Source organism: Amia ocellicauda, chromosome 19 (genome assembly GCF_036373705.1).
Source record: "Amia ocellicauda isolate fAmiCal2 chromosome 19, fAmiCal2.hap1, whole genome shotgun sequence".
Lineage (NCBI taxonomy): Eukaryota > Metazoa > Chordata > Actinopteri > Amiiformes > Amiidae > Amia > Amia ocellicauda.
Genome location: NC_089868.1, coordinates 7,775,100 through 7,802,973, shown reverse-complemented (window position 1 = coordinate 7,802,973; position 27,874 = coordinate 7,775,100). Strand labels below are relative to the sequence as shown.

Sequence of the window (27,874 nt, the reverse complement as noted above, 5' to 3'; positions counted from 1 at the left end):
TGTATGTTTCAATACTTGGTTGCAAATCCTTTGCAGTCAATGACTGCCATAAGTCTGGAACCCATAGACATCACCAGATACTGGGTTTCTTCCCTGGTGATGCTCTGCCAGGCCTGTAATGCAGCTGTCTTTAATTCCTGCTTGTTCTTGGGGCGTTTTGCCTGCAGATTTCCCTACCAATCAACCAATCAGAGAGATGGCAAAAACATTAGGTGTGGCCAAATCAACTATTTGGTACATTCTTAAAAAGAAAAAACGGACTGCTGAGCTCAGGAACACCAAAAGGCCCGGAAGACCACGGACAACAACTGTGGTGGATGACAGAAGAATTCTTTCCCTGGTGAAGAAAAACCCCTTCACAACAGTTGGCCAGATCAAGAACACCCTCCAGGAGGTAGGCGTATCTGTATCAAACTCAACAATCAAGAGAAGACTTCACCAGAGTAAATACAGAGGGTTTACCACAAGATGTAAACAGGAAACAGGAAGACCAGTTTAGAGTTCGCCAAAAAAACATCTAAAGACCCCTGTACAGTTCTGGAACAACATCCTATGGACAGATGAGACAAAGATCAACTTGTACCAGAATGATGGTAAGAGTTTTTTGGCAAACTCTAATCTGGTCTTGTATGCTTTGTATTCTATATTAACTGTATGTCTGTAATTTGTAGTATACCATTTTTGTTTTGTTGTCCCGGATAAAGGTGCCAAGAAATCAATCAAATCAATCAATCAATCAATCAATCAATCAATCAATCAATCAATCAATAAATAAAGTATTTATTGGCCATTGGCAGTCAATGTTTCCTGCTTTATTACTTTTGTTCAGGAATGAAGCTGTTATGCTAGTAACAATTTTTCACTCAAGCACTATCGAGTGACAAGAAAACAAATCAAAAGTTTATTCTGCCCTATTTTGTTATCTGTATGTATTCTCTATTCCCTGTATAATGCTGTCCTGGTATTAATTTTCCCAGCCTGTGCATCCCATAATATATTTATTTTCTGTTACGATTCAATTGTCTTTAACAAATGAATGATGCATGTTTTCTAACTGTACTGAAGCAGAATGCTTATGAAAAACAATTAATAATTTCCTGTCCAAGTTATCATAGATTAAAAGTTATTGAAAGATGAGTCTTTAATACATAAATACATACATACATAAATACATACATACATGCATGCATGCAATTGCTGTTAATAATCATGTTTGATAAATTAGAAAAATACATTTAAGGGAATTTAAAACCAAACCGATAAATATCTATTTACTGTGGAAATACAACTTCAAATTACAGATTAAATATGTATATGACTTTAAGAAACATTTCGCATGTGCTCCTTCGGGAATGCGAAGAATGCTCAGTGCCGGACGTGATCTGAATAAGAGCTCCCACCAGTTTCCTAGAAGAAGGAAAAAGACTTCAGAAAATAGGTACAGTATCTGTCGGGCATTTATTCGCCCAGTTCTGAACAGAAGCGTTCACTACAACTCCCAGAATTCCCCTCTTCTTTTTCACCCAAAGCGACCTGGGATTTGAAGTCCAACTATACCTGCCCGCTCACTGCTTTCTCGGTCCATTGCTTTGTAAAGAACAACACTTCCCGAAACACCAAACGTTGTGTGCTGTCTGTGGGCCCGCCCCCTTTAATGGGAGAGTATGAGCAGCAAAAGGGGAACGCTTAGGCATACGTTTTGTTTTAAAAACAAAAATATTCAGTTATGCATGGTTAATTTTATTATGACTATACTTCCATAAGTATAGTTTACTGAAAATATCGGCCCCACGAAGTGTGTTACATGTATTTTATGCGTGCTTTGGGATTATACCAACCCCCTCCCCTGAACTGGGCACAGAGGGGAGCGGGCAGGCCTGGGCTGATCCCCGGACTGTAGTATGCTATAGTGGCGGGCCAAAGCCGCTCCTGCACGGCAACGGTGCCAGGATTTAGCTGGCAGCAAAAACTACGAAGCTGAAGGTGGCAGAAATAAGCAGATCATAATGTGCAAATAGCCATTAAGAAGCGAGAGTTCATGCTTATGTGGGTAAGGTATTCATATCAAAATAGACTGCTTCCACCAGACACTGCACTGGCTTGACTGGTTTCCACCGACTGATAAGGTAAGGCTGAAACTTAAGGAATTTTATTGCCCATCCCAAGATTGGATCTGGAGTGATACAGTCCACGTAGCGATACAAGGGACCAGTGGAAATTAAAGTGCAATCGTACTGGGGGACAGACCTCTGGTTACATTTTGTTACAATACAGTGCAACAATATCATATCATGCATCCCAAAATATGGGCGATTCGAGATCATTCGGTTAACATGTCAGCTGAATGCAATAAGCCAAAAAGACATGCCTGTTACATGAGAACATACATCAGATATAACTGAGTACCATCCCAAACAGCCTGGGTCTGTGCCCAGCACCCACAGTACTACTCTCTGTGCTAGACTACTGTTGTTTTGCGTTTGTGTGCTGGTTTACGACTCTGTGTGAAAAGAAGGCTTTAACAAGGATATTAAGCAGTTTTGCTGTTCAAATATGTCATTTTTACTTTATTCACTGGTTCTGCTTTAACACCACCGTGAAAAACTTTAAAGGGGTGTTCTGTATGAAAAGGCCTTCTACATATTTTCTTTTTGGAAATTGATTTGATGCAGGCAAAACAGACAAGACAAAATAAAACAAAGCAACAACTAAATACACATGAGCTTGCCTTGTGCTTTGAGTTCTGCGTAATACATATGCACATTGTTGTGTTGGAAGAGTAGGGTAACCTATGCATTGTCCATGAAACACCTTGCTAACTGTTTTCTACCAGTTAACCTGCAAGCGGTGTGTCTGACAAGATAGCAGAACCGAAGTAGTGGAAACCAAGTGATGTGTCTGTTCTGTGTAGAAAGTACGGTGCCCAAAAGAAGATATTCTTCACGGTATTTATTTCTAAAGAATATAGTTTAGCCTACATTTACAAGAGGTTTTGATTACTGCTTTATAATGCATAATAACTATGACATTAAAGAGCCTTCCCTTAATAAATACAATATATACTTGATTTTTACCTATTTAAACAGCTGGGTTTTACTGGAGCAGTCCAGGTAAGGCTTGAACCCATGACCCTGCACTCCAGAGTCCAGAGCCTTTACCATTACTCCACATTGCTGCTATCTATATATACTTAATATATAGTTTGTTATTCACTTTTATATATGAGTCACTCTACTCCAAGGTTGTTAAATCAGTATTTCCTAAACATTCAAATAAACAAGGTATATATGGTATTCAATTGTGTTTCTCTTAGGTCAGATGAGCTGTACTGCTCAGTTATAAAATGTTGATATTTGTAATATCAAAGAAACTTATAAAGTGTTTTAATTGACCACATTTAATATTATTATTATTTGAATTTGGGACACTATTGTGACCTATAACTCTAGCACCAATCATATTGTGTTTGCAGATTAATTTACGTTTATTTGTAACATGGTTTAATTTGGGCATAACAAAAAAAACTAAAAACAATCCGGCACTTTTGTACATCTAGTACCAGAGTATGAGAACCTGGTTTGGATTAATAGTGTGCAGTGGGAGACTATTTCAATCTCATTGGACTGTTTCCATCTTGTCTTCAAGGTTTGGTGGTACTGTTCCTTCATTTTCTTTATACTATGTGGAGATTTATCCAAAAAAGGAAAAAAGGAACATTTGCCATTATTAAAATGTAAGACGATGGGGATATCCTTAAGCACACCAGGAGGTTTTCCATAACAACCACCCCCACCTACACTGTTGATGGCACAAAGACTTACAAAGAGGCCTGAACTGGACTTGTTTCTGTCGCAGGCAGCAAGTATGGAGCGAGCGGGCAGCATCCAGCTGGAGATCCCTGACTTCAGCAACTCTGTGCTGTCTCACCTGAACCAGCTGCGCATGCAGGGCCGGCTGTGCGACATCGTTGTCAACGTGCAGGGCCAGAGCTTCAGAGCCCACAAGGTGGTGCTGGCTGCCAGCTCGCCCTACTTCCGTGACCACATGTCCCTGAGTGAGATGAGCACCGTGTCACTGTCAGTCATCCGCAACCCCACTGTCTTCGAGCAGCTGCTCTCCTTCTGCTACACTGGTCGCCTCTGCCTGCAGCTGGCTGACATCATCAGCTACCTGACAGCCGCCAGCTTCCTGCAGATGCAGCACATCATTGACAAGTGCACCCAGATCCTAGAGAGCATCCATTTCAAAATCAGCGTGGCCGATGTGGAGGCCGAGCTGAGCCAGGGTCCCAGGGGGAAGCACCAGGAGCGCTCTCTGGAGTCGGGGAGGGGGGGAGGAGCACCGCGGTCCCTCAGCCCCCGCCACGGGAGCCCCCGGGCCAGCCGGCGGGGAGGCGGGGGGGTGCTGGACGTGCGGGGGGTCAGCCCACCGGGGGAGTCCATGAGCCCACAGATCATCGAGCACGGGGGTTCAGAGGGGCTGGGAAAGGAGCCCATCCTGCGTATCAACCGGGCAGGCCAGTGGTATGTGGAGACGGGGCTGGAGGCGGGGCGGGGGCGGGGGCTGGACGAAGACGTGCGGGTGGTGGATGGCCTGCGGATCAAGACAGAGCGGCTGGAGGAGTGGATGGGTGCAGAGACACAGGCGTCCGGGGAGGAAGGCAGCAGTGCAGAGGAGGTGACCGCTATGATGATCGACACCACCGGCCACAGCTCGCTGGCTCAAGAGGGCTTCAGCATCGGGGCCTCGGGGGCCAAGGGCTCCCAGCCCTCCAGCAGCTTCAGTGAGACAGACAGGTACACACACAACAGGACTGATGCTCCTTATAGTGTCACTTTAAGGAAATGTACAGTGATCACTTATGTTGTGTTTGTGGTGTGGGTGCTCTCCCCAGGATTTTGATTTACTTTCCCAATTTAAAGTCATTAAAGGAATTGATTTTCATCAGTTAGTGGTTTAATGTTAAATTACTGTTGGATATACTTACCTGTTCATTTGGATGCATCTTTCAGACCACTTAATGGGCAAAATTAACCATTAAACCGTTTTTGAATTTGAAGATATCAAATTGTGTTAAGAAATACGGAAGAAAGTCCCTTACTTTTTACATCCAAAACGTATATACAAACTTTAATATAAAGATGGATAATAATAGTACACTTCATTTTTCATGTTAAGCTGAAGCTCTGAAGTCCGTCTCTCTGCCTGGCAGGTTCAGCCCCACAGGCAGTGTGGTAGTGATGGCAGAGCGCCAGAGGGCCAAAAGCGAGTCTCCAGGGCGGGTGGATGACCAGAGGCAGCCCACCTCACAGGTACGCCCTTCACAGCCACGGGTCCAGACGTCCCACTGACATCTTCTGAGGTGGGAGGGGGTTGGCTGGGGGGCTTCATTCAAGGAGACATCTGCACATCAATAAAAGGAATTTCCTCTGATGAATCCTAAATATATATTTTTTCGTAGATTGACTGGAATTGCTGTATTGATAGATGGTATATCAGATGATCAGACTAAAATTGTTAATCCGAATCCCCTAATTTACGCTTCAGGCGAACGGAAACAGCACCATTCTAATCACAGGGCACGTACGGTTAAACGGGACTCTGATTTGCACAAATTACTAGCATTAGTCACAGTGAAGGAAATCCCTGTTGTACGAGCACAGCTTTCACTTCCATTCAACAAAGGCCCACTTCATTTAAAATCTTGCTGTGCTGTGTGTGTTCTCTATGCCCTGGAAGAAGAGAGACCAGAAACCCCACTGAAACATAAGAATTGTGGCTGCCCCTTGCTGTTGAAGTTTCAGGAGGCAAAGATAATATGGTAGGTTGGCCAAAGAATTTCATCAAGTCCCAGCTGGAGTATCTCCTAGGTACTGTTTTTGCTTCAAATCTCCTGAAAACAAATTGGTCTCTCTGAGCCCTTCATTTTGTCTCTCAATCGCTCTCTCATAGCACAATCACAGACCAGTGAAAAAGCTATTTGTTAATGGCAGAGCACTGAAATTGCCACATCACAGTAATAAGTAACAAATTAAACAGTCCACGGACACTGCAGACATGAGCCACTCACTCAGATACTTAGATTACAGTGAAAGCAGCAGGACTGGGCAATTCCAGTCCTCAGGGGCTGGGTCCCTGCAGGATTTCTAGGAACCTGTCAATCAGCATTGAATTAAGACCTTGAATAAACACATACTTTTACTTCTTATGCTAATAATGACTCCAATTAAGTAATAGTCCTAATTTCAGTTTCAACATCCCCTGTAGCCCTGGAGGACTGGAGTTGCCGTCCCCTACATTAGTATCCCTAAACTCTTGTTAAACTGATCCCCCATTCAGTTAATTTCATAGGTCACCCTAAATCAGCCATTTCTAAACAATGGGAACACATTAGTTATTAACAGGGCAAGTCAGTTAGTCGGTTATGCACTTAATTTAATCGGACTGGAGGCAGTGGCGTATCCAGAACATTTTGAATTGGCCGAGGGGGGCACAGACTCAATTTAGGTGGGCCATCCTTAATCGATGCAAGGTAGATTTTTTTTCAAAACAATTTTGATGGTTCAACACATTAAATAATTCAGTGTAGGTCTGGTACATTTGTCTTCAAATAAAATAATAATTCAATTCCAAGTCTTAATACAGTATTTGCATTTAAGGTTAATATTTAATATAAGGGTATTAGCATACATTAGTAAATTTGTGCCATCGTTGATTTGTACCCTACCAACTCAGTCAGTGAAGATGAATCAGCTGTCATTCTACTCTCCACCCACCCATTATAGTTCTATGGAAGGAATAATGGATTAAGTTATTCAAACAGGTCTATTCCCAATTTGTAATAATGTCAAGATGTTTTAATAACCATTTTCTTATTGATCAGTATATCTCTTTGCAAGTCAGGTTAGGGCAGCTAGCTTTAGTGTCACCCTTAGAAATAAGAATATTGGCACTGTCAAATGATTAATTTAACTTTGTTAATTTACAAACGGTAAATAATGGAGAAACTGTCAAATAATTATAAATAACAAGTCAAATAAAAAAAATTAAATGCAGTAACCCAAACCCCAGCAGCACTGTACAAAAAGGTGTGACATTGTTGCGGTGTCTGGCCACAGGGAAAATGCAACAATGTAGCAGTGATGATTTGGGACCATCACAGCCTTCAATAAGCAAAATTTTCCATCAAACCAAAATGGAATTAACAGAACACGAGATCGTTTGACAGTTTATTGATTTCCCCACTACTGCGCCACAGATATCACCAAAACCAGACACATCCATCAATAGGGTAGCCTCATCAAGGGTTTTAAGTTACACCACTTCTATACCTGACTATTTTCCTAAAATGAAAAAAGTTAAAATAATGAATGAAAAATGATCCACTCAAACAAAGCATATTCATAATAAACTATGTGTGGTGACAAATGCATGTTAATTTGTATTTTATATTCAATATAAAAAAAGTGTCTGAAATAGTGAATCGGTGTAGAAAAAACCTTAATGAATACATGTACCCCAGAGTTTGAATCTGTGGACAATATCCTATGTACAATGGAATGATATATAGTGTTCAAATTTAAGATGTTTTATGTATATTTTTTGACTGTGATTATGAATGAGAAATTAAATCTAGCATTTTAATTCTATGTAGCACCTTAATTAACATCCTGAAGGAATAAGTGGGAAACGCTGATCATTTTGTGTCAAATTATAAACAAATAAAAGGCTGAGTTAGCTTAGCATATTCGTATAGATATATTTTCACTTTAGCTTCTGTATATGTGATCTCGCGTTTGTTTTTGTTTGTTTTGTTGTTTTCTCACCTAAACTGTCATGAAAAGTTTTTCCTACGATTGGATCCTACTCCCAGCTAAATGTAGGTGTAAAAGGGTTTATAACTAAATCCTCCTACCTCCTACGCTAAGGAGGAGTAATTTTTCTCCCAAGCTAACTTTTAGCGTGATTCCTAGGAGTAATTCTGAGATGTTTTATAAATACAGGCACAGATCAGCTCTTCCACAAGTGTCACATCCCACCTTTTTGGTTTGATCAACTTGTTTAATGACCAATCAGACCTCCACATTTCTGGGGGTGGGGGGGGGGGTGCTGGGGTGGCCAACCCCTAGACACGCCCCTGGCTGGAGGGGGTATTGAAGCATTTGATCCTGACTGAATTTCCCCCAAAACCCCTGCTTGATCAGTTAGAATGAAAAGTTTCCTGTTTTTTTACAAACATATTTAAAGGGTGACCACTAAAACCCTGCTGGATTGAGGCTCTCCAGCACCAGGGCTTGGACAACCCTCCTTAGGCACAGGCCAAACCACTTCCGTTTAATCAAAACCAAGCATCCACACCGCAGACGTTGAAAGGGATGTTTTGTTTTCTGTAATGATTTAGGGGGAAAGAAAAGCAGCAGAGCTGACTTGTGTTGCATGTGCAGCTGAGCTCCCCTCTCCTGTGTCCCTGTGCAGGGCGAGGAGCAGAAAGTGTTCGACATGGGCGGCTACGAGGAGTACCTCCGTGAGCAGGTGGGCGACCGCTGGTTCCGCTACAACCCACGCCTGACCTGCATCTACTGCTGCAAGTCCTTCAACCAGAAGGGCAGCCTGGACCGCCACATGCGGCTGCACATGGGCATCACACCCTTCGTGTGCCGCATCTGTGGCAAGAAGTACACGCGCAAGGACCAGCTGGAGTACCACATCCGCAAGCACACCGGCAACAAGCCCTTCCACTGCCATGTGTGCGGCAAGAGCTTCCCCTTCCAAGCCATCCTCAACCAGCACTTCCGCAAGAACCACCCTGGCTGCGCCCCCCAGGAGGTCTCTCACAGCGCCTCCCCAGAGACCACCGTCACCTCGCGGGGCCAGAACGAGGATGAGTCCCCCTCACAGGAGGAGGCGGGGGGCGGCGGCAGCACTTTCAGCAACGAAGCTGTGCAGCCCTCCGTCTCAACCACTGGTCCTGACTGACCCCCCTACTCTCCTAAAGCATGTATTTGGGGTTGGGGAGGGCTGGGTGGGAAAATCAAGGAGAAATGGCGGCGGAGGCTTTTTGGGGAGGGGGGGGTTCTTAGTGGTTCTTTAAAAGGTGTCGGTCTCCACGGTGTAGGCCTAAACTTTGGGCTCCATTGACAGAAAAACTAACGTAATAGAAAAGAGGCGGATGTTTCAGGCCTGCTTGGTGGTGCATCAAACAAGCACTCATCTTTATTGGGTGGGTCGGGGGGAAGAGCCGGACTGTGGGGTTCGGCTGGACGTTCGGTGCAAGTTTTTTCATTATTATACATTCTCATGTTACAATAGGGAGCGATTCTCCCACCTCATCCTGGTTACATCAGATAAGTGGTGGAGTGATTTTTTTATTTTTATTTTTTAAATATAGTTTTTACCTCGGGATAATAAATTAGCTTGTGAACAGAGACATACGTTTATAAGGTCATCCCTATATCACAGCCACTGTATGCATCAGTATAGCAGTCTGAGATACTGAACCCCAGATTAGACAGCTCGATCAGGAAGACTTCAGGTGCATTTCCAGGCCTTTAAGAGGGCTGATTAGCACTAAATTAAAAATCAGACAGAATGGAAGCACCTGCTGTCTCTCTTCTATGACCGTGTTGAAAGCTCAGCTTCATTTTTTATTTTTAGTGATAGATAATATAAACATATTTATTAATTTAATTTAGACCTCACCTTTTGCCTTGAGACAATCTTTCTGACAGAAACAGGTTCAGTCAAAAAACAAAATAGAAAAAAAACAGGCATGCTGCTTGAATACTTTGATAAATTGATCTTGTCGTTCTTTCGTTTTGTTTTTCTTAGGATAGATTTGAAAAAACAAATGCAGGGTTACTGTGCTGTGGGGTTATAAGGAACTTTGTCCTTTGTATGTTTTTGTTTATTTGTACGCTGACAGAAAACCATGAAAAATATGTGAAATGTAGGGAAATGTACCTTCAAATGCAGGCTGCAATGACATCGCTCATTCCTGTTACCAGGTTATTTAACATAGTGAATATAACAATATGTATGGAGAAAGGAAGTAGTAGATATTGCACACCTGCCTAGCTTTTGGCATGCTTGACCAGTAAAGTCAGACTACTTTTGCTTCAAATAAATCATTACTTATTAGTTATTACTACCACATCCCACAACCCGAGCCTTAAATGAGCAAAGAAGTACATCTGCTCAACTCACCAAAGGGAAATTCCAGTAATTTGCAAACTGCAGTTCATTGCATTGTGGGAGATTTCCCTAGCCAAATACCCCTTCAACCACAGTCTCCCGAAGAGCTGTTGTAAGAGGCTCCTAATATTGTTGTCCACCCCTTCATCTGAAAAAGCTGCAGAGTGAGACATGAGTGCAACCCACATTGGACCTTCAGCCCCCCCTTTTGAGATAGTGATTTGACCTAAAAGTCAAGATACTTTCTGAGGCTTTTGACTAGAAACCGTAACTCTTTATTGCTGCCTTTGTGCCATTTGGCGCTGAGTTTGTCTTCGCCCCTTTCCTGCTACTATGCTTATTACTGAGGACCTGGAGGGGATGCCCTATGTTTCAACATTAATGTTTTTTTCCCCATTGAGAAAGGTCAGCTTGGATTTAATGGGAGTTTACAATGACTCACTTGAGGGGTTTGAAAGGCAAGGAAAGGACAAACTTGGTCCCAAAGAAAATGAAGGATGTGAAAGACAACACAATTCAGGATTGGATACCCTTCAGATCTTAACAGCTTTCACCCTGTGGCTTTACAATGCTAGAGATTTGGCTGAGAAATGAGAGGTGTTCAAAAGTGATAGCCACTTCTACCCCATGGCTTGTTTTTTTTAACCTTTTTTCTTTTCCAGAAAAACAGTTAATGGTGCATCATTCCCAAATTCGTAGTTTTTCTTGAAATCAGCTGCTCACTTGCTTTAGAGGTTGTCTTTTCTCTACAGGAATCGTGCCACCCCATACCCTTTTGCATTTCACTGAAGTACACAGCCACACCAGGACCAGCTACTGGATCGCACACTCGTCTCCTTGAAAAGAAAAGGTCTTGCTTTGTGACAGCTTGGGGAAGGCAACATGTCATTGCTCTTTGAAACAGAACTATCTCTGGAATGGGCTCGATTGTTAGTGCCAAGAAGAGAAGCTTTAAAGGTGTTCTTTGGTGTTGGATATGTTGGGGACAGAGTTGAAAGATGAAGAAGAAAAAAAAAAAAAAAAAAAGCTGACGTGAACCAAAAAAAACACTCCATGTCTCAAAGCAATGAATTACTGTCACAGACAGACAAGCTGCAAGCTCTTCCTGCCCACTCAGACCTCTGCAGACATTCGATTCTGGTTTTACAAATGTGAGTTTGTAATGAGTGTGGACGTGGTGCAAGTTGGAAGTTTTGCACAACACAAGAATATGTCTGCTGCCTCAGACTTCCTCTGTACTAGACTCACTTGACTGAAGGACACTGGGAAACAGTAGAGTTTACTGTACTGTTCACTTGACTAACACCTGTACACGCTACACATAGTGCAGCTTTCAGCTCTGAGCGGTCACCCCCTGACAAAGAAAAAATATATAAAAGTGAAGGGTCTTCTCTTTTTCCTCTATGGAAGCCAAATTATAACAAGCACTTAAAGAAACGGGAGGTGATATTTAAACACTAGCTCCCTTTAAGTTTTTTTTTCTTTCTATAAATGTATAAGAATATATTTAAGCAAATGTTTTATTTATACAGCAATTAAGCCTATATTATATAAAAAAAATTAAAACAAAGCTAAATTATCAAAATTAGCTTACCTGGACTGTTACAAATATTTCACTTACATTTTACATCTGGCTGTGAATTATACAAAGTTTTGACAGGTTTTACACGTGTGCCTGCGTGCGTGTGTGTGTGTGAGTGTGTGTGTGTGTGTGTGTTTTGAGCTACTGATTTTTATTAGATTCGTTTTTAATTATTGTGATTTTTTTTTTTCTGTGTTTTTTTTTCTTTTTTCTCTTCTCTGGCCATATCTTACCCTGATTACAGCTGTACTAGGAGATCCAGTTTATATAGGTCTTGTTTGAAAAACAGTTCTTGTAACTGTACATGTAACAGTCTTCAACATTTGCCAAGGAAGACAATTAGGCTGCTAGATTGAACATCAGGTCCTGTTGAGAATTAAGCTTTTATATGCAGTGTTGCTGCATCAGAATTAATATCTCTGTACTTGCATTTCTTTATATATATATATATTAGACTAGCCTGAAAACACATTAAGGTTAGCTTTCTTAGCAAGGACAGCAAACATGTCACACAGTACATGCTCAAATAAGAAAAAGACAAACTTTCTAATGCATAACGCACATTCTTGCACTGTATGAACCCAAATAACAAGAATACTGGCTTTTAAATATTTTCGCTAGCTTTATTGGGAGGTTACCTGTTGTTACTTTAGATTAAAATGAAAAGCAAAAGTGTCTTGGATGTTTAAAACCGTAATGACATCATTGTGGCACCCAGTGCAGTGCTTTGTGGACAGGACTGTAGGTTTACATGCATACCACACTGTTAAGTCTTGTCAAAAGCCTCCTTAACGCTCCATTCACTGTATCTGTGAAACATTCTTCTGCAGTATTATAATGAACAATGAACATTCTGACTTGAAAAACTTGAATAATCAATATATAAACCTTCATATCATTATTATAAATCAACAGGCACCATCTTGCTTGGCAAAGTCAATAATTGAATGGGGAAGCTACTTTTTTTTTTTTTTTTTAAAGCTTTAATAGCAAAACATAAGAACCACATATATATTTACTGTGTAAATAATGGAAGATAGTTTTAATGTTCAATTAGTTCCCACAGAATACAGTTTGTAAGAATTGCATGCGCACCTTTTGCTAAGAATAGCACGAGCAATGTTTCACACTTCTCAGAGGAAAAAATGAATTATGTAAGCAGGTAAATGCGCTTCGTTTTTTTTGCTCTAGATGTCCACTGTATTCCATACCTCTTCAATGAGATTGTGTCTGAATGATGACATTTGCCACTATTGTGAAAGTGTTTTAATATCAAGCTTGTGAATTGTTTTGACTGCCTGTACCTTGGCCCCATCTATTGTACTCAACTGCTTATTTGTTTGTTTTCCTGGTATGCATTTCTAGGACATAGGGAACCAGGGAGGATTAAGGCAACTATTCTACAAAAATCTGTGAACGTACTTAGAGTGCATTATAGCACAAGAGAAATAGGTCAGGGATTCCCAAACCAGTCTTGGAGTACCCCTTGCCCTGCTGTTTTTTTTCCAGCCAAGTTCTTAATTACTTAGTTGAACCATACATTGCATTGTTAGTTCAGTTAAGGATTCAATAATTGGAATACCAACTACCTTGGTGGTTTTTTGTTCCAACCAAGCTAACAATTACTTAATTGACCCCTTAAGTGAACTAATAATTTCCTAAATCAGAGCCTTTTAATTATTTTAACAGTAGGGGTTCTAAGTTAAATATAAAATTGTAAAAGGAAATTATTAAGGAACCTAATTTTTATCAGTTACACAATTTAAAGAGTCAAATGTAATCAAATTACTTCAATTAAGGGTTCAATTAAGTAATTGAGAGCTTGGTTGGAACAAACACCAGCAGGGTAGGTGGTACTCCAGGACAGGATTGAGAACCACTGCTCTAGGTGATACAACACACTAGGACAGTCTAGGACAGTCCAGGACAGGGGGGTGCAGGGGGAGATGACAGTTATGAGACAGCCTTCTCAAAAGCTTGAGCTTCCCTTTTATATCAAGACAATATCAAGCATAATCACACTAAATGACAAAGAATGTAGAATGCCTTGGTTCCAGCAATAATCTCCTTTTTGTTCATTCTGTAAATTGAAGAGAGACATGTGGTCTGATCAGATTTGTAATTTATCAGTATATTACCTGTTTGATCAGCTGCATGTCTAGTCAGATGTGCTTCTTAGGGTACAGAAAGACTCCAGTAAGGTTTTATTGATTAGCTAATCTGACATCCCCAGATCTCTTAACAGAGTCAGAGTATATTATTAAAGACTCAAGCTTTGCACACATCTCCAGTTACCTGAACCACAAAATAAAAATAGTTGCAATTCCCTACCTCTGCTTTCTAGGGTGAAAAAAAGTTTATTTTATGGAACTTCTATCCTTTTACCTGTTTAAGTCTGTGGATCCAGCGGGGGGTGGGGGGGGGGGGAAATTATATGGATGACAGCAAATGTCATATGCTAGGATGCACCAGCTGGGTTTCTAAAACAATAATCCCATTATAGAAAAGACATGTTGGGGCCAGCATGCATGACTGTTTGTGATTCAGACACGTGGTTCTATAGTGTGTGTATATATATATATATACACACAAACCACAGTTCAGTGTCCAGCTAATCAGTTTACAATAGCCTACCTTCCTGTGTGTAGCTGGCCAATGACATTGTACCACCAGGCAATAAGTAGGAAGACTGGTGATAGTGAAGACAATACATGGAAAACCTTTTGTTTGGATTTTTTTCTCAGTCTTTTCTATTTTCTCTCCAAGATAATAAAGAAAACGAATTGGTAGGGATTATGTATGAACTAAGATTAGTACTCTTGCGGAGAGCCTTGGAGTCGAGTCCACGCCAGACCCAGGCCACTCTCGGAGGGATTATATATATATATATATATATCTCGGTGACCCTAAACACTTTCGCACACTTCATTGTACTTCCTTTATCTGGTGAAGCAGGTGAAACCTCGACCTGGGGCAGGGTTGGGACGCAATTCCCTTTTTCAGAGCCATTTTTCCAAGTGTTAGATTAATCAGTAACCCCTCACAGTTGGGAAAACCAAGCCATTCCACACGCATGGCACAGACTTTACTTAATTTGTTCCTTGGCTCTCGGTGTCCGTCGGTTGTGTGGACGCTGTATTCGTCTGTCCTTGGATTGCATGGGGCTTGGGAGGAAAACCACAAAGGTTTGATTTCTTGGAAGCTTTTGTAAATATATAATTGAGAACAGTATTACTTTTGCCCGTTTCTTCTTTCAAACTCCAATGCCTCATTCTGTTTCTCTTCAAAATGAAGCACTTTACGTGTTACTGTGAAGGAACGTTTTTATATTATATATATATATTTTTTTTTTTCCCCCCATCACGAAAGTTTGTAAGCTTTCGTAATTATAATGATTATAATAATGCTAAACCCAGGCGCTCCATGTGTAAAACCTCTCACTCTGATTTTGACTGGTGAAATTCACAAATGTTACCATTGCACACAAACCACTCCAGTTTTTATATGAATGACTGTGGAATTTGTTTATTTTTTAAATGCATGGGTTATTAAGCTTTAATTCTACTAAAAGCATCATAATATTAAAGGGGGGAAGGGGGTTGTGTCCGGTGCAATCAGACTATTATTAACCTCAGTAGAGGTGCAGAATACAAGTCAAGCATGTGTTTCTAGTAGTTTCATTTGATCTGACGTGCAGTGGGTCCAGAAAAGGAGCCCACTGCAGGTCACATTGAAGTTGAACCCTGTCACTATGTACTTTGTGTTCAGAGTGAATACATATTTACCTTTCTAATGCATTTAACAAGCCTTCCCCCCCTCCAGATATATTTTTTATCAGTGTAGCCTGAAAGCTGTGTATTTAACTCAGTGGTGCTGAGAAAAATGTAAGAATACTGTATGGTGTTCATGTTCTTTTTTTTGTTTTGTTTGTTTTTTCCTTTGTTACTAAAGATGTGCGTTTTATTATTATTTAAACACTGAATATAAAATAAAATGAAAAGGAAACCCTCACTTTATCCTGGCTAAGCTGGTCCTTTTTTGTTTTTATTTCTTAAGCATGAAACCACCCTTAAACTGCCTTTGAGTTACTCTGCACAGCTTATATATCTGCTTGTGAATGCTAGCTACTCTACATTACTCTGTCCACTGAAAGTACTGCCGAGATCTTTTACACCACTTTAAATCACTCTGGGTCTACTCTATGTCTATGCAGTTATTCAACCGAGCTAACAGAAGTACGCAGTGATAGACAGTGATTCTCTTGTCAGTCAGAAAAATAAACAGAACCCAAACTGAAGCACTGATTTCTGATGCGTCTCATTCTCACAGACTCATGAATACTGTGGCACTCCAGCCTCCTTTGGTTATTTTGTGGTCATTTCATTTACTTTTGTCAAGCGATTTGGCTTTATCTGTTTCAAGTGTATTTGCACAACTATGTGAGGTTCCCCCCACCCCACCCCCGACTTTGAAAATCCCAGCAGACATTAATCTTGGAAGCATTTTTATATTATAACTATTTTAAGAAAACCTCCCGAGGTTTTCTAAATCAGCCGGCTCAGCAGATATACTAAAATAGGTGGCTCAGCAGATACAATCTCGGCAGCACAGGCTATTCAGAGGGACTTGGATAATATTCAGTTGTGGGCCGACACCTGGCAGATGAAATTCAATGTGGACAAGTGCAAGGTAATACATGCGGGTAACAAAAATGTCCACTATAATTACACTATGGGAAGAATAGAACTAGATTAAGTATCGCATGAGAAAGACCTAGGTAGGAGTCTATGTGGACTCCTCACTTTCTTCATCCAAACAATGTGGGGAAGCAATAAAAAAGGCAAACAGGATGCTAGGGTATATTGTCAAAAGTGTAGAATTGAGAACAAGGGCAGTAATGTTCAGACTGTACAATGCACTAGTTAGAGCTCATCTGGATACTGTGTACAGTTCTGGGCTCCACACTTCAAGAAGGATATCGCTGCTCTAGAGGCAGTTCAGAGGAGAGCAACCAGACTTATTCCAGGTCTGAAGGGAATGTCCTACTGAGAGACTGAGGGACCTGAACCTTTTCACCCTGGAACAGAGGAGACTACGTGGGGATTTGATTCAAGTCTTCAAAATCATGAAAGGCATCGACCACATCAAACCAGAGGAGCTTTTCCAGATCAGCAGGGACACACGCACCCAGGGACACAAATGGAAATTGGGCTTCAAGGCATTCAAGACAGAAAACAGGAGACACTTCTTCACACAGAGAGTCGTCACAATCTGAACAAACTCCCCAGCGATGTTCTTGAAGTGACAATTTGGGAACATTTAAAAATAGACTGGATAGGATCCTTGAATCACCAAATGAGTACGATGGGGCGAATGGCCTCCTCTCGTCTGTAAACTTTCTTATGTTCTTATGCTTTTATGAGAGAGGAAACGCACAAAAACAAAGACAAAAAACAAAGACAAAAAATCCTCTATACAAAGGGATACAAGAGAATACCACAGCTGGGAAAGAAACCTTTAAACGCTCCTTTTATTGAAAGAAGATCATAAAATATGGGCTGTCTCAGGTAATATTCCCCCCCTCCACTCCTTGGCAGAAGTGGCTACCTGGGCAGAGATGGGGAAGGTGACGCTGTCTGGGGTTCTCATCATGGGTGTGGGGGGTGGGGGGGTTAGCGTGAGGGTCACTGTTGGTCATCACAGGGATTGGCCACTCGGCCCATGAAGATGATGGTGTTGATGGAGGCCTCCCTGATCATCAGCAGGAAGGGTTTGTTGGCGTTGAACACCTCACGGAAGAGGTTGATGGAGCGCCCCATGGCAATGACGGCAGTGGCAGCAGCTGCCTCACTGCCCTCCTCATTCACCTGGAGGGAAGGAGGGAGAGAGAAAGATTATTATATATATATTTTTAAATGTACACACCTTTATTACAAATAACACAAAAAGAACTATGTAGATGTGCACACAATAAATAAAAATCTAAAATGTCACCATTATCCATCATCCACCCCCTCCTCGCCCTCAACCATTAACCCCCCGGCTCAAAAAAAGCAAACCAACCCCCCCACCCCCCCGAAACCATTCAGACCCACTAAAACCCTACTACAATCAACAAAAACATAAATACAAAAGTGCAATAAACACATTTAAAAAGTAATACTATCATTAAAACCCAATAAAAGGGAACAATACAATAAAAAACAATACTTGTGCTAACAAAGATATTCAAATGAATAAAAGCAGTTGGTTGGTGTTATCAGGGGCACAGAGGGCCTCACTGACTCGCCACATCCACAGGAACGAGTCCAGGTTGCCCATCAGGCTGTAGTAATTATACTCCGGTCGCACCCAGGAGCGCAAGAGAGACCTGAACAGGGAGCGCACACTGCTGTTGCACGTGCTCAGTCTGGCGTCTCCTACTGCTCAAGATGTCTGTGGTGCTGCCTATACTGCACTCCTAATATAAACATGGTACTAGAGAAGTGGCGTCCCAGCTGTGTGAACAGCCTCACATAATGTCCGAACAGGAGAGGACGGGTTTACCATCATACAGAATGTGCAATATCCTTTCACTTTTCACTGCCAACAATCACACTGGTTCCATTTATTTTCCACCCCCCCCGATGATATAAGAGAGAAAACCAAAGGTATGGACAACTTTGTGTGGTGTGCAATTAAGGGGTGTTGAATACACAACCAAAAAATAAAGATTACCTCCAAGAAGGCTTTGTGGAAGGCATCCGAGATGTACACGTTGTTGCCTCCATCTGCAAGAATGCCTGAAAAACGATACAATACAAGAATAAGGAAATGCCAAGTTCATTCTGATTGGCTCCACCAGATGTGGATCTCCCACCAAGTATTTTATTCAGAATATTCTGGAGGTGCTCAAGATATTTTCTCAAACTCTAAGACGACCCTTTTTTAGACACCTTCCTCAAACATCACTAAGTTGAATTGGTGAGATGTTTCTTTGAATCAAACGTAACACTTTTCCCCCTGTAGTTTTTGTTTATGTAATCTTGGTTATAGGCATTTAAATTTGCTTCGCCAATAGTCCCTATCATGCCTGTAGAGCACCCACCACTGCATGCATTAAACTGAATCACATCACATTACAGCACACTGAACCCTATATTCATCAACCCTACCCGACTTGAAGCACACCCAAACCCAATGGCACTTGACCACCCTTGTGAAGTCTCAGTTTGAACCGGTGCAGAACACCCAGACTCAAATGGGCAATCTGCACTTATTGAACCACTTGGGAGTGCTATTTGTGTGTGTGTCTGAAGCTGGCATAGGACCCAGTACCTGGCAGATTGGCCCTTGAGGGGCTGAAGAGGTCGTGAATGCCCATGTCTTCCAGCTTTTCCTTCAGGCTGAAGTTGTCCTCGATACGGAAGCGGGGGACTTGCACGGCCACTGTGGTCTCCGTCAAGGTGTCCAGCCACCCCAGCAGCTTCTTGAGGTCCAGGGTCGCCTCCACCTCTGCCAGGGGAGTGTCCTTCATGGGCAGGATCAGCACCATGGTGATGTCATTGCCTTTGTAGGGCAGCTCCAGCACTTTGACCTTGTCCTCTGGGAACTTTGCATAGCGAAACTTCTTCTCCTGGTACATCATGGACACCTGACAGATCTCTGTACTGGTCAGATGGAAGTCTGCTTTATAAACACTCTCCTTGTCAAACTTCTCCTTCCATTGTCCCTGTAAGGGGAAAAAAAAAAAAAAGAATAAAACAGCTAGATATAAAACACTTGGAGCAAACCAATAGACAAGGAACAGCATCCACCTGACCTAGAGGAGGATCATAAAAGCAACTGATATTATATAGAAATCTGGTGTTGTAGTGACCAGCATACTGTGTTTGTTTAATAAGAATTGATATTCTCCCTCTCCAGATCTCTGACCCTTCAGAGTATGGTCAGTTCTAGTCCACAATTTAGGGGGGGAAATAGACATCTTGATGGGATATCTTACTCAGGAGATGGCCAGCACCTCCACTAGCTTGGCTCCAGCTTGACATTTTCTTACACAATCAAAATCTACAATTCTGTTCTGGAAGGTGCCCCCAACCATATCTCACGATCAAAGAAGAGGTTGTAAATCTCCTGACAGCTACCTTATAAGCAGACAATCAACAGGCAATGTATTCACTGCTCTGCATTCTCCAAAAAAGGCACCCCAAACACACAGAAACCAGGGACATAGTCAAGTACTTTTCACTTCAAGACCACACAAGTGCCAGACTACTCTACTTAAAATAACATTGGGTAGTCTAAGACTAGTGCAAATCTGGGTCTGTGAAACCAGCTCATAATGTACATGAAACTTTTTTGGCCCTGGGCCGCCTGAAATTTAGGCCGGCTTTTTTCAGACACCCTGTTCACACTTGCGGTTTTAGGAGGCCTAAGTGCATTCACATATGCGGGCGAAAAGCCGGCCTAAACTAAATGCATGCCAGGAATAAACAAATCTGCTCAAACAAACCAGTGACGCAGGACATTACGTCTGCTTACAGGTGTATGCGCTTATTACAACTTATTAATATCGATTGGCTATTGTTCGTTTCTATATTTTATTTGAAAGTAATCAACCCTTTGCAGCCGAAGCTTTCTAAAATAATTAAAAATGTGCTGGTTCAATGGGGAATCTAATTCATATCATATTCATATCTTTGGTTCTGCAAGTCTAAAAGTGCTGTTATACAATCCACCCGAAAGCGAAGCACCTTTATTAGGACATCCACATTAAATCACAAAAAATCTTGTGCATTAGTATGCAATCGTCTGCATCGAAAGCAGCCTCTGTGACGCGTCTATAGTGATATCAGACAGCAGTGCTGTGCACTTCTGCGGTTTCTGTTTTAACTTTATCTTCATCCACATTGTAAACAGCGCTTTCATTTCTGCATCGTCCCAGTTTTTAACTCTAACGCTGGCCTTTGAGATTGTACTGCTCTGCTCAATATAACTGCATTTTGGATTGCATAGTAAATAACCAGTCTCGTATTAAAATGCACTGATTTGAATGGAAACCTGCTTCGGTTAAATTTATATCGTTTTAATGCAAAATTCGGATAATTAATAAAGTTATGGTCCCGTTCACAATTTCACAATGCAATTTCCACGTGTAAAATGCATGCTGTTAAATTCCAGACTTCAATCATACTTAGTACAAGAACAAACAATAGCAAGTTTACCAGCTACACACTTATTTCAATCGACCGAGTAGTTTGAACTGTTTACATTATAACTCATTACTTAGCCTAGAGTTTTATAATATATATAAAGATGTGAGCTAGCGAAATGTATCAGTACATTTAAGGCTATAGATCGATATGACATTCAAACAATACAGAGACAATACTGTGTCCTGCTGCGGTGCAGCAGTTTCGTTGCCCGTGTTTACTCTGTGTTTACTCTGTGTTTATTCCGCGTCTCTCAGACACGCAGTCTCTGGGGGCGGGGCTTCAGTTGCGTCACACGCTGACGCTTTTCACCCGGCCCAGGGCCCGGCGCGTTCACAGTTACATTTAGGCCGGGTCGAAAAGCGGGACTAGTTTTGACCCGGCACAGGGCTGGCCTAAATCTATGACCCCGTTCACATACGAGTTAGATCAAGTGTGAACGGGGTCAAAGTCTGGCTGCTCTTTATTTATGAAGGACAGAACTGCTTGTTCTTGTGATCAGTGATCTCTACACCCTTTCTTGCAAAAAGTGCCATTTATCACATGGTGCCCTCCAGACCAATCTCACCTTGAAGTAGATGGTGTTTACAAGGACTAGAACTGTATCTACACCAATAACTCCCTCGGGGAGGACATCTTTAATCCTTTGCTCGGTTTTGTTGGCTACCCAGTCATTGATGACAACCCGGGACAATTCTGGCTTTTCCTAGAAGGCAACAGGAAGAACAAATATTTCACTCTGTTATAGTGTTTCATCAAGACATTGCTAACTAGTATAACACTTTAAAGGGATGAGGTAAACATGGTTACATTGATAAACTTTCCTGTTTCTGAGAGTTACCAAAGGGTATGATATATTTACTCATTCACTATTTGTTGATTATTCAGAAACCAATACAATCTGTTAGAATTGCATATTCATTTATTCTTCCACTTATTCCTAAATATGGACTTTTCTTTGTTCTGATTGGAAGTCTAACCTATAAATGGAAGCACCTATTTTTGCAGGACTCAGAACCTTTGTGGAGTCTGGGGATTCTCAGGATTTATGTAACCTGTTTCTATATTATTTTAATTCCATTTTCTAACAAATATCTTTTTGATTCACTGTGGTCCTGTGGATTTCTTACAAATTGGATTTTACACTGCCGCGTCAGCACTTGCAGTAATTCGATTATTTTCATGGCAGTACATGGCCATATATTATTTGTTGGCATTAGTAAATTTAACAAAGTATTCTCCAAGCCACTGGTACCCTTTAAACAGGTCTAAAGCTGGTCAGCATTCACTGGGATCTCTAAAACAGAGGTTCTCAAATCTGGTTCTGGAGGACTGCTGTCTGCCCTTCATGGAACCCTTAACTCAAACTAATGATCATTAGTTGATGAGTTGATGATCAACATTATCAGTTGATTTCAGGTTTTAAAGTGATCGTTCATGGAAGTAACTTGACACCTGGACTGGAATGAGAGGTGTTCTCCCGGCCTCGGGTTGGAAACCATTGTTTCTAAAATCGAAATAATCATGGCCCTCAAACGACCCCCATGCAACTTCAAGGAATTAAATGAAACTGTGTAAAAGCTAAATCCTCAACTGTGAAGGGAGGGTGCAGTCTGACTGAGAAACAAATTACCTTAAAGTTGAGAGGCAAGAGCTTGGCCCCATAGACCATTTCACTGATGTTCTGGAAGGTCTCACTGTAGGTCAGGGACTTCTCCCCAAAGAGCCGGTTGGCAGAACTGAGCACGGAGGACTTGTCTGCCTTTCGGTACAGCCTGCAATTGAGCTTGGCAAAGAAGAAGTGCACCTGGTCGGACGTCTTCTCCTTGATCGTGTTAAACTGGAACACCTGCAGGGGATGCGAGCTGCATGAGTTTCAGCAAGGGCTGTGAGGAAGGGCTAGCAGGGTCTACACTGGAGGTATCTGATATCTGAAGTAACTTTTCAGTCTGTTCTGAAAAAATCCATCCGGCACCTCGAGGGGAGGTGAAGGCCCCAAGTAACAGAAAAACATGAAATGACCCTGAAGGGGTGTTTGTGTGTATATATATGTGTATATACACTCACCTAAAGGATTATTAGGAACACCATACTAATACTGTGTTTGACCCCCTTTCGCATTCAGAACTGCCTTAATTCTACGTGGCATTGATTCAACAAGGTGCTGAAAGCATTCTTTAGAAATGTTGGCCCATATTGATAGGATAGCATCTTGCAGTTGATGGAGATTTGTGGGATGCACATCCAGGGCACGAAGCTCCCGTTCCACCACATCCCAAAGATGCTCTATTGGGTTCAGATCTGGTGACTGTGGGGGCCAGTTTAGTACAGTGAACTCATTGTCATGTTCAAGAAACCAATTTGAAATGATTCGACCTTTGTGACATGGTGCATTATCCTGCTGGAAGTAGCCATCAGAGGATGGGTACATGGTGGTCATAAAGGGATGGACATGGTCAGAAACAATGCTCAGGTAGGCCGTGGCATTTAAACGATGCCCAATTGGCACTAAGGGGCCTAAAGTGTGCCAAGAAAACATCCCCCACACCATTACACCACCACCAGCAGCCTGCACAGTGGTAACAAGGCATGATGGATCCATGTTCTCATTCTGTTTACGCCAAATTCTGACTCTACCATCTGAATGTCTCAACAGAAATCGAGACTCATCAGACCAGGCAACATTTTTCCAGTCTTCAACTGTCCAATTTTGGTGAGCTTGTGCAAATTGTAGCCTCTTTTTCCTATTTGTAGTGGAGATGAGTGGTACCTGGTGGGGTCTTCTGCTGTTGTAGCCCATCCGCCTCAAGGTTGTACATGTTGTGGCTTCACAAATGCTTTGCTGCATACCTCGGTTGTAACGAGTGGTTATTTCAGTCAAAGATGCTCTTCTATCAGCTTGAATCAGTCGGCACATTCTCCTCTGACCTCTAGCATCAACAAGGCATTTTCGCCCACAGGACTGCCGCATACTGGATGTTTTTCCCTTTTCACACCATTCTTTTTAAACCCTAGAAATGGTTGTGCGTGAAAATCCCAGTAACTGAGCAGATTGTGAAATACTCAGACCGGCCCCGTCTGGCACCAACAACCATGCCACGCTCAAAATTGCTTAAATCACCTTTCTTTCCCATTCAGACATTCAGTTTGGAGTTCAGGAGATTGTCTTGACCAGGACCACACCCCTAAATGCATTGAAGCAACTGCCATGTGATGGGTTGGTTAGATAATTGCATTAATGAGAAATTGAACAGGTGTTCCTAATAATCCTTTAGGTGAGTGTATATATATATGTGTGTGTATATATACATATACATATACATATATATATGTATACGTATATATATACATATATATATGTATACGTATATATATATATATATATATATATATATATATATATATATATATATGTATACGTATACATATATATATGTATATATATACGTATACATATATATATGTATATATATACGTATACATATATATATGTATATGTATATGTATATATATATATATATATATATATATATATATATATATATATATATATATATATATATATATGTATATACACACACACTTTTTTTTTTAAATTATATATATAAAAATGGAAAAGGAAATTGAAATGGCAAAGAAATAAAATAATGGGAAATGTTCTGTGGATGGTTAAAGTAACCGAAGAGAAAATAAATAGTTAATCTGAAAGCATGAAAGATGAATGTAGTGGCAGTACATCTTTAAACATCCAAAAAAACGGGGGCAATGATTAAAAAAATTCGCATTGGTATCCAGTACAGAAATTTAATTTCCAACTTATAAAAGTTAACGATGGGCATATTGTGGTAAAAGAACAGCAAAGTGTATCTAGAAGTCTTGGAGTCATGGTAACAATGACATGCATCAAGACCAATGAGGACATCTGCTGCAAAATGACTGTATGGATTTACTTAAACCATTCCAACACAATACGACAAAACACAATGCGATCTCTGTGACATTCACATTTCAGACCCCTCTCTTAAATCGGGCTCAGTATAGATAGAACAATAGAACTGAATACATGTGTGTTGTATACTGATCATCAGTCTCCTCCCCACAGTCTCTCTGCAACCCTACTCAACTCAGCGCTGCACACTTACCTGCATGATCTCCTGTAGAGTATGGTTGCAGGCGCCCAGTTTGGTCATGGCGAAGGCGGTGGAGATGCTGATGGGTGACATGAAGATGTTGTCCGCTGCGGTCTTGGAACCAGCTAAATGCTTGAACAGCTTCAGGGCGAAGCGACTATTGGCCTTGGACAGCTCCCACACGCGGGGGTTGGTGGACTCGGGGATCTTTTCCGGCTTGGCGTCCACCTCCTCCGCCTCCTCCGTCTCCGTTGTGGTGTTGGGGTTGCGGTAGATACACATGGGCTCCAGCGGCAAGTCTTTGGGCTTTGCCGTGCAGATGTCACTCACTGCAAGAGCGCCACCAAGGCACAGTGCCAAGAAAGCTAAGACCCTCATTCTACAAATGAAACGTGATAGGTGAAATACTCGGATCGTCAAAACAATCAATATATATATATTTTTTTTTACCTGTGAATCGGGATATCTTGGGTCAAAAACCTGCAGGACACAACTTAGGGAAATGGTACTTGACAGGAATTTTCCTTCTTTTTTTATGTCAATGTCTTGTACAAACAGGAGCTCAGAGCCACAATAAAGTTTGCTCTACCGATATGCAACAGTTACCATTTCCGCAACCTCCATTGTTACCAAGGTTGTGAGATGAAAATTGTTTTTTTGCTGGTCAGATTTATTCAGCTCCTGGACCCTGCTGGTGTTTAATGTAAGAATTATGCTTGATCCAATCAACCTCTACCTAACTCAAGAAAGACTGCATATCTAGAAGTTTGCCCGGTTGGGAAACAGTTTATTGTCAAAGTTGAAGTGGGATGCAACCAACACTAGAGGGAGCTATGACGCACAAACCTCTGTAACCCGAGGAAGTATTGCACTAAGACATCAGGACTTTATTTAAAATGTCCCAACATTCCAGAACAAATAGAAAATTTTCAAAAACGTTTAGAAATTCTAATGAAAATTTAGAATATCTTGGAAACAAGTGACAAAACGTATATTTGCAGAATTTACAGAATACACTGCCAAACTCAAATTACAGATAACTACAGAAAAGCTACATTACACTGGTTAAATACCAATATATAGATCATTACTCTTCTAATGCTTTATATTTAAACTGGACATCAATTCAGAGGGCCACTTTAAATCCTACCCCGTATCCGATTACGTGGTTAGTCTATATTCTGTGGAGTTGGTCTGTATTGCTGCCTCCAGTATTGGAATGCGTTTTTGCACAGGAGTAAAACAGTCAGATTGCAAGGTAAATGGAAAAGCTTTCCGATCAGACCAATTGCTTTTTAAAAATTAAAGAGTGATCAATGAACACTTATCATTTACCTAACATCTATAACATGGTAGGAAGATGTTGGAGAAATCCTCTTTCGAGTGACATATGACTTTAAAGCAACAGCTGCCCATGGATATATTTCTCTCAAATACCAATACAAATACATTTAAAAGACATTTAAAAGACATGAATCAAACCCTTTTTGACACAAGAAATGCAGACTGTCTTCTAACTCCTGATCAAAGCTGTGAAGGTTGCTTGGTGAAAAACAAAGGGTTAAATTGCATCTAGTGAATCAAATGTGTAATTTAAAAATGAAAACGAGAGTGCTTTTCCCATCTTGGAAAAGAATGGCTGTAAAGGAACACAGGTGATGTGAATTTCCTTGCACACTTGGTAGATTCCACTCTGAAAACTATTAATTGGTGTGGCATATGCCAATTAAGATCAACATTTCTTAGCAAAGTGCACGGTGCTGAAATATTCACCACACATTTAAAACCAACTAACTTTTTAAAGAGAGGCGTCTCGGACTGGAAGTGAGAAATGACCCTTACCTGCGTTTTCTGTCTTCTCCCCGTAGTGAGGAGTGCGAGTGGGGTAGCAGCAAGACCCCTGGAGGAACAGGGGGCAACAAAACAAATCAGTCCCCCCACTTGACAAACAAGGAGAGGGAGTTCAGTGGCCGCTGGGGCAGGGCAGAGGGTTGTGATGAGGATCGTTTACACAGGATAATAGTTTCATTTAACCTTTGAGCTGCTGATACATTTGTTCGCATTACATCACATTATTGGCAATGGGAATGCTTCAGTTTCCCTGAAAATCCCACTAAGAGAATGATTTAGCTGCTTTCAAGTCTGCACACACACTCCAAAAACTTGGGGGGGGGGGGGGTTTAATCTTCTGGGAATAATCACTTGGTGCAGGTTTGTTTCATCCTGTTGAATCTGCTTACTTTCAAGACAATGTATGTTCTCTCAAAGTAAATATTGACTGTGGTCACAAAGTTACCAGTTGCTGCCGCAGCCCTCGTCCCTTAAAGGGAGTAATTGTCATTACCAATGAGTAGCTCCCTGCTGGGCAGACTCATTGTGCTCACCAAATCAACACAAAGCTCGTTCCATATTCCAGTGACGCATCTTGGAGCCATTTGCGTCCAGCTGAAAGCAGCATCAAAGCCAACTGCTTTCATCCTTAAGGGAAAGAGGGTGGCATGGCCCCAAACCTACGTACGTAAGCCCTTACTGGGGATAATAGCTATTACAACAGGGAACAAAGTAGCCTATCTGGGAGGAAGGCAAGCTATAGGCCTAGCAGCCTCAGGAGATACCAAATCAGACACATTTAGCCTGCACAGCTGAGTGATGTGTGGGTGGACAACCACACAGAAGCTCTGCACAGGTCTTCAATGGTTGGTCTATGAGACAGCATCCAGGGCCCTTGTTGAACCCATCATAACTGCCTGGAACATTCTCCCTTGGTAGGACCATCT

At 41.4% G+C, this 27,874-nt stretch overlaps 2 protein-coding genes across 2 annotated transcripts; one reads left to right on the top strand and one right to left on the bottom strand.

Annotated features, from left to right (window-relative positions):
* The first annotated feature begins 1,647 nt into the window (after positions 1-1,647).
* zbtb37 (zinc finger and BTB domain containing 37) lies at positions 1,648-9,008 on the top strand. Its single transcript, XM_066692347.1, has 4 exons — positions 1,648-2,126; positions 3,856-4,796; positions 5,213-5,312; positions 8,476-9,008. The coding sequence occupies exons 2-4, from the start codon at positions 3,865-3,867 to the stop codon at positions 8,974-8,976; spliced, it is 1,533 nt and encodes a 510-aa protein (XP_066548444.1). The 5' UTR covers positions 1,648-2,126; positions 3,856-3,864; the 3' UTR covers positions 8,977-9,008.
* An 8,277-nt stretch (positions 9,009-17,285) lies between these two features.
* On the bottom strand, positions 17,286-27,090 carry serpinc1 (serpin peptidase inhibitor, clade C (antithrombin), member 1). The gene is made up of 7 exons (XM_066691659.1): positions 26,940-27,090; positions 25,110-25,476; positions 22,601-22,816; positions 21,536-21,673; positions 19,091-19,484; positions 18,491-18,555; positions 17,286-17,640 (listed from the first exon to the last, which is right to left on the bottom strand). The coding sequence occupies exons 2-7, from the start codon at positions 25,473-25,475 to the stop codon at positions 17,458-17,460; spliced, it is 1,362 nt and encodes a 453-aa protein (XP_066547756.1). The 5' UTR covers position 25,476; positions 26,940-27,090; the 3' UTR covers positions 17,286-17,457.
* Between the last annotated feature and the right edge of the window lie 784 nt (positions 27,091-27,874).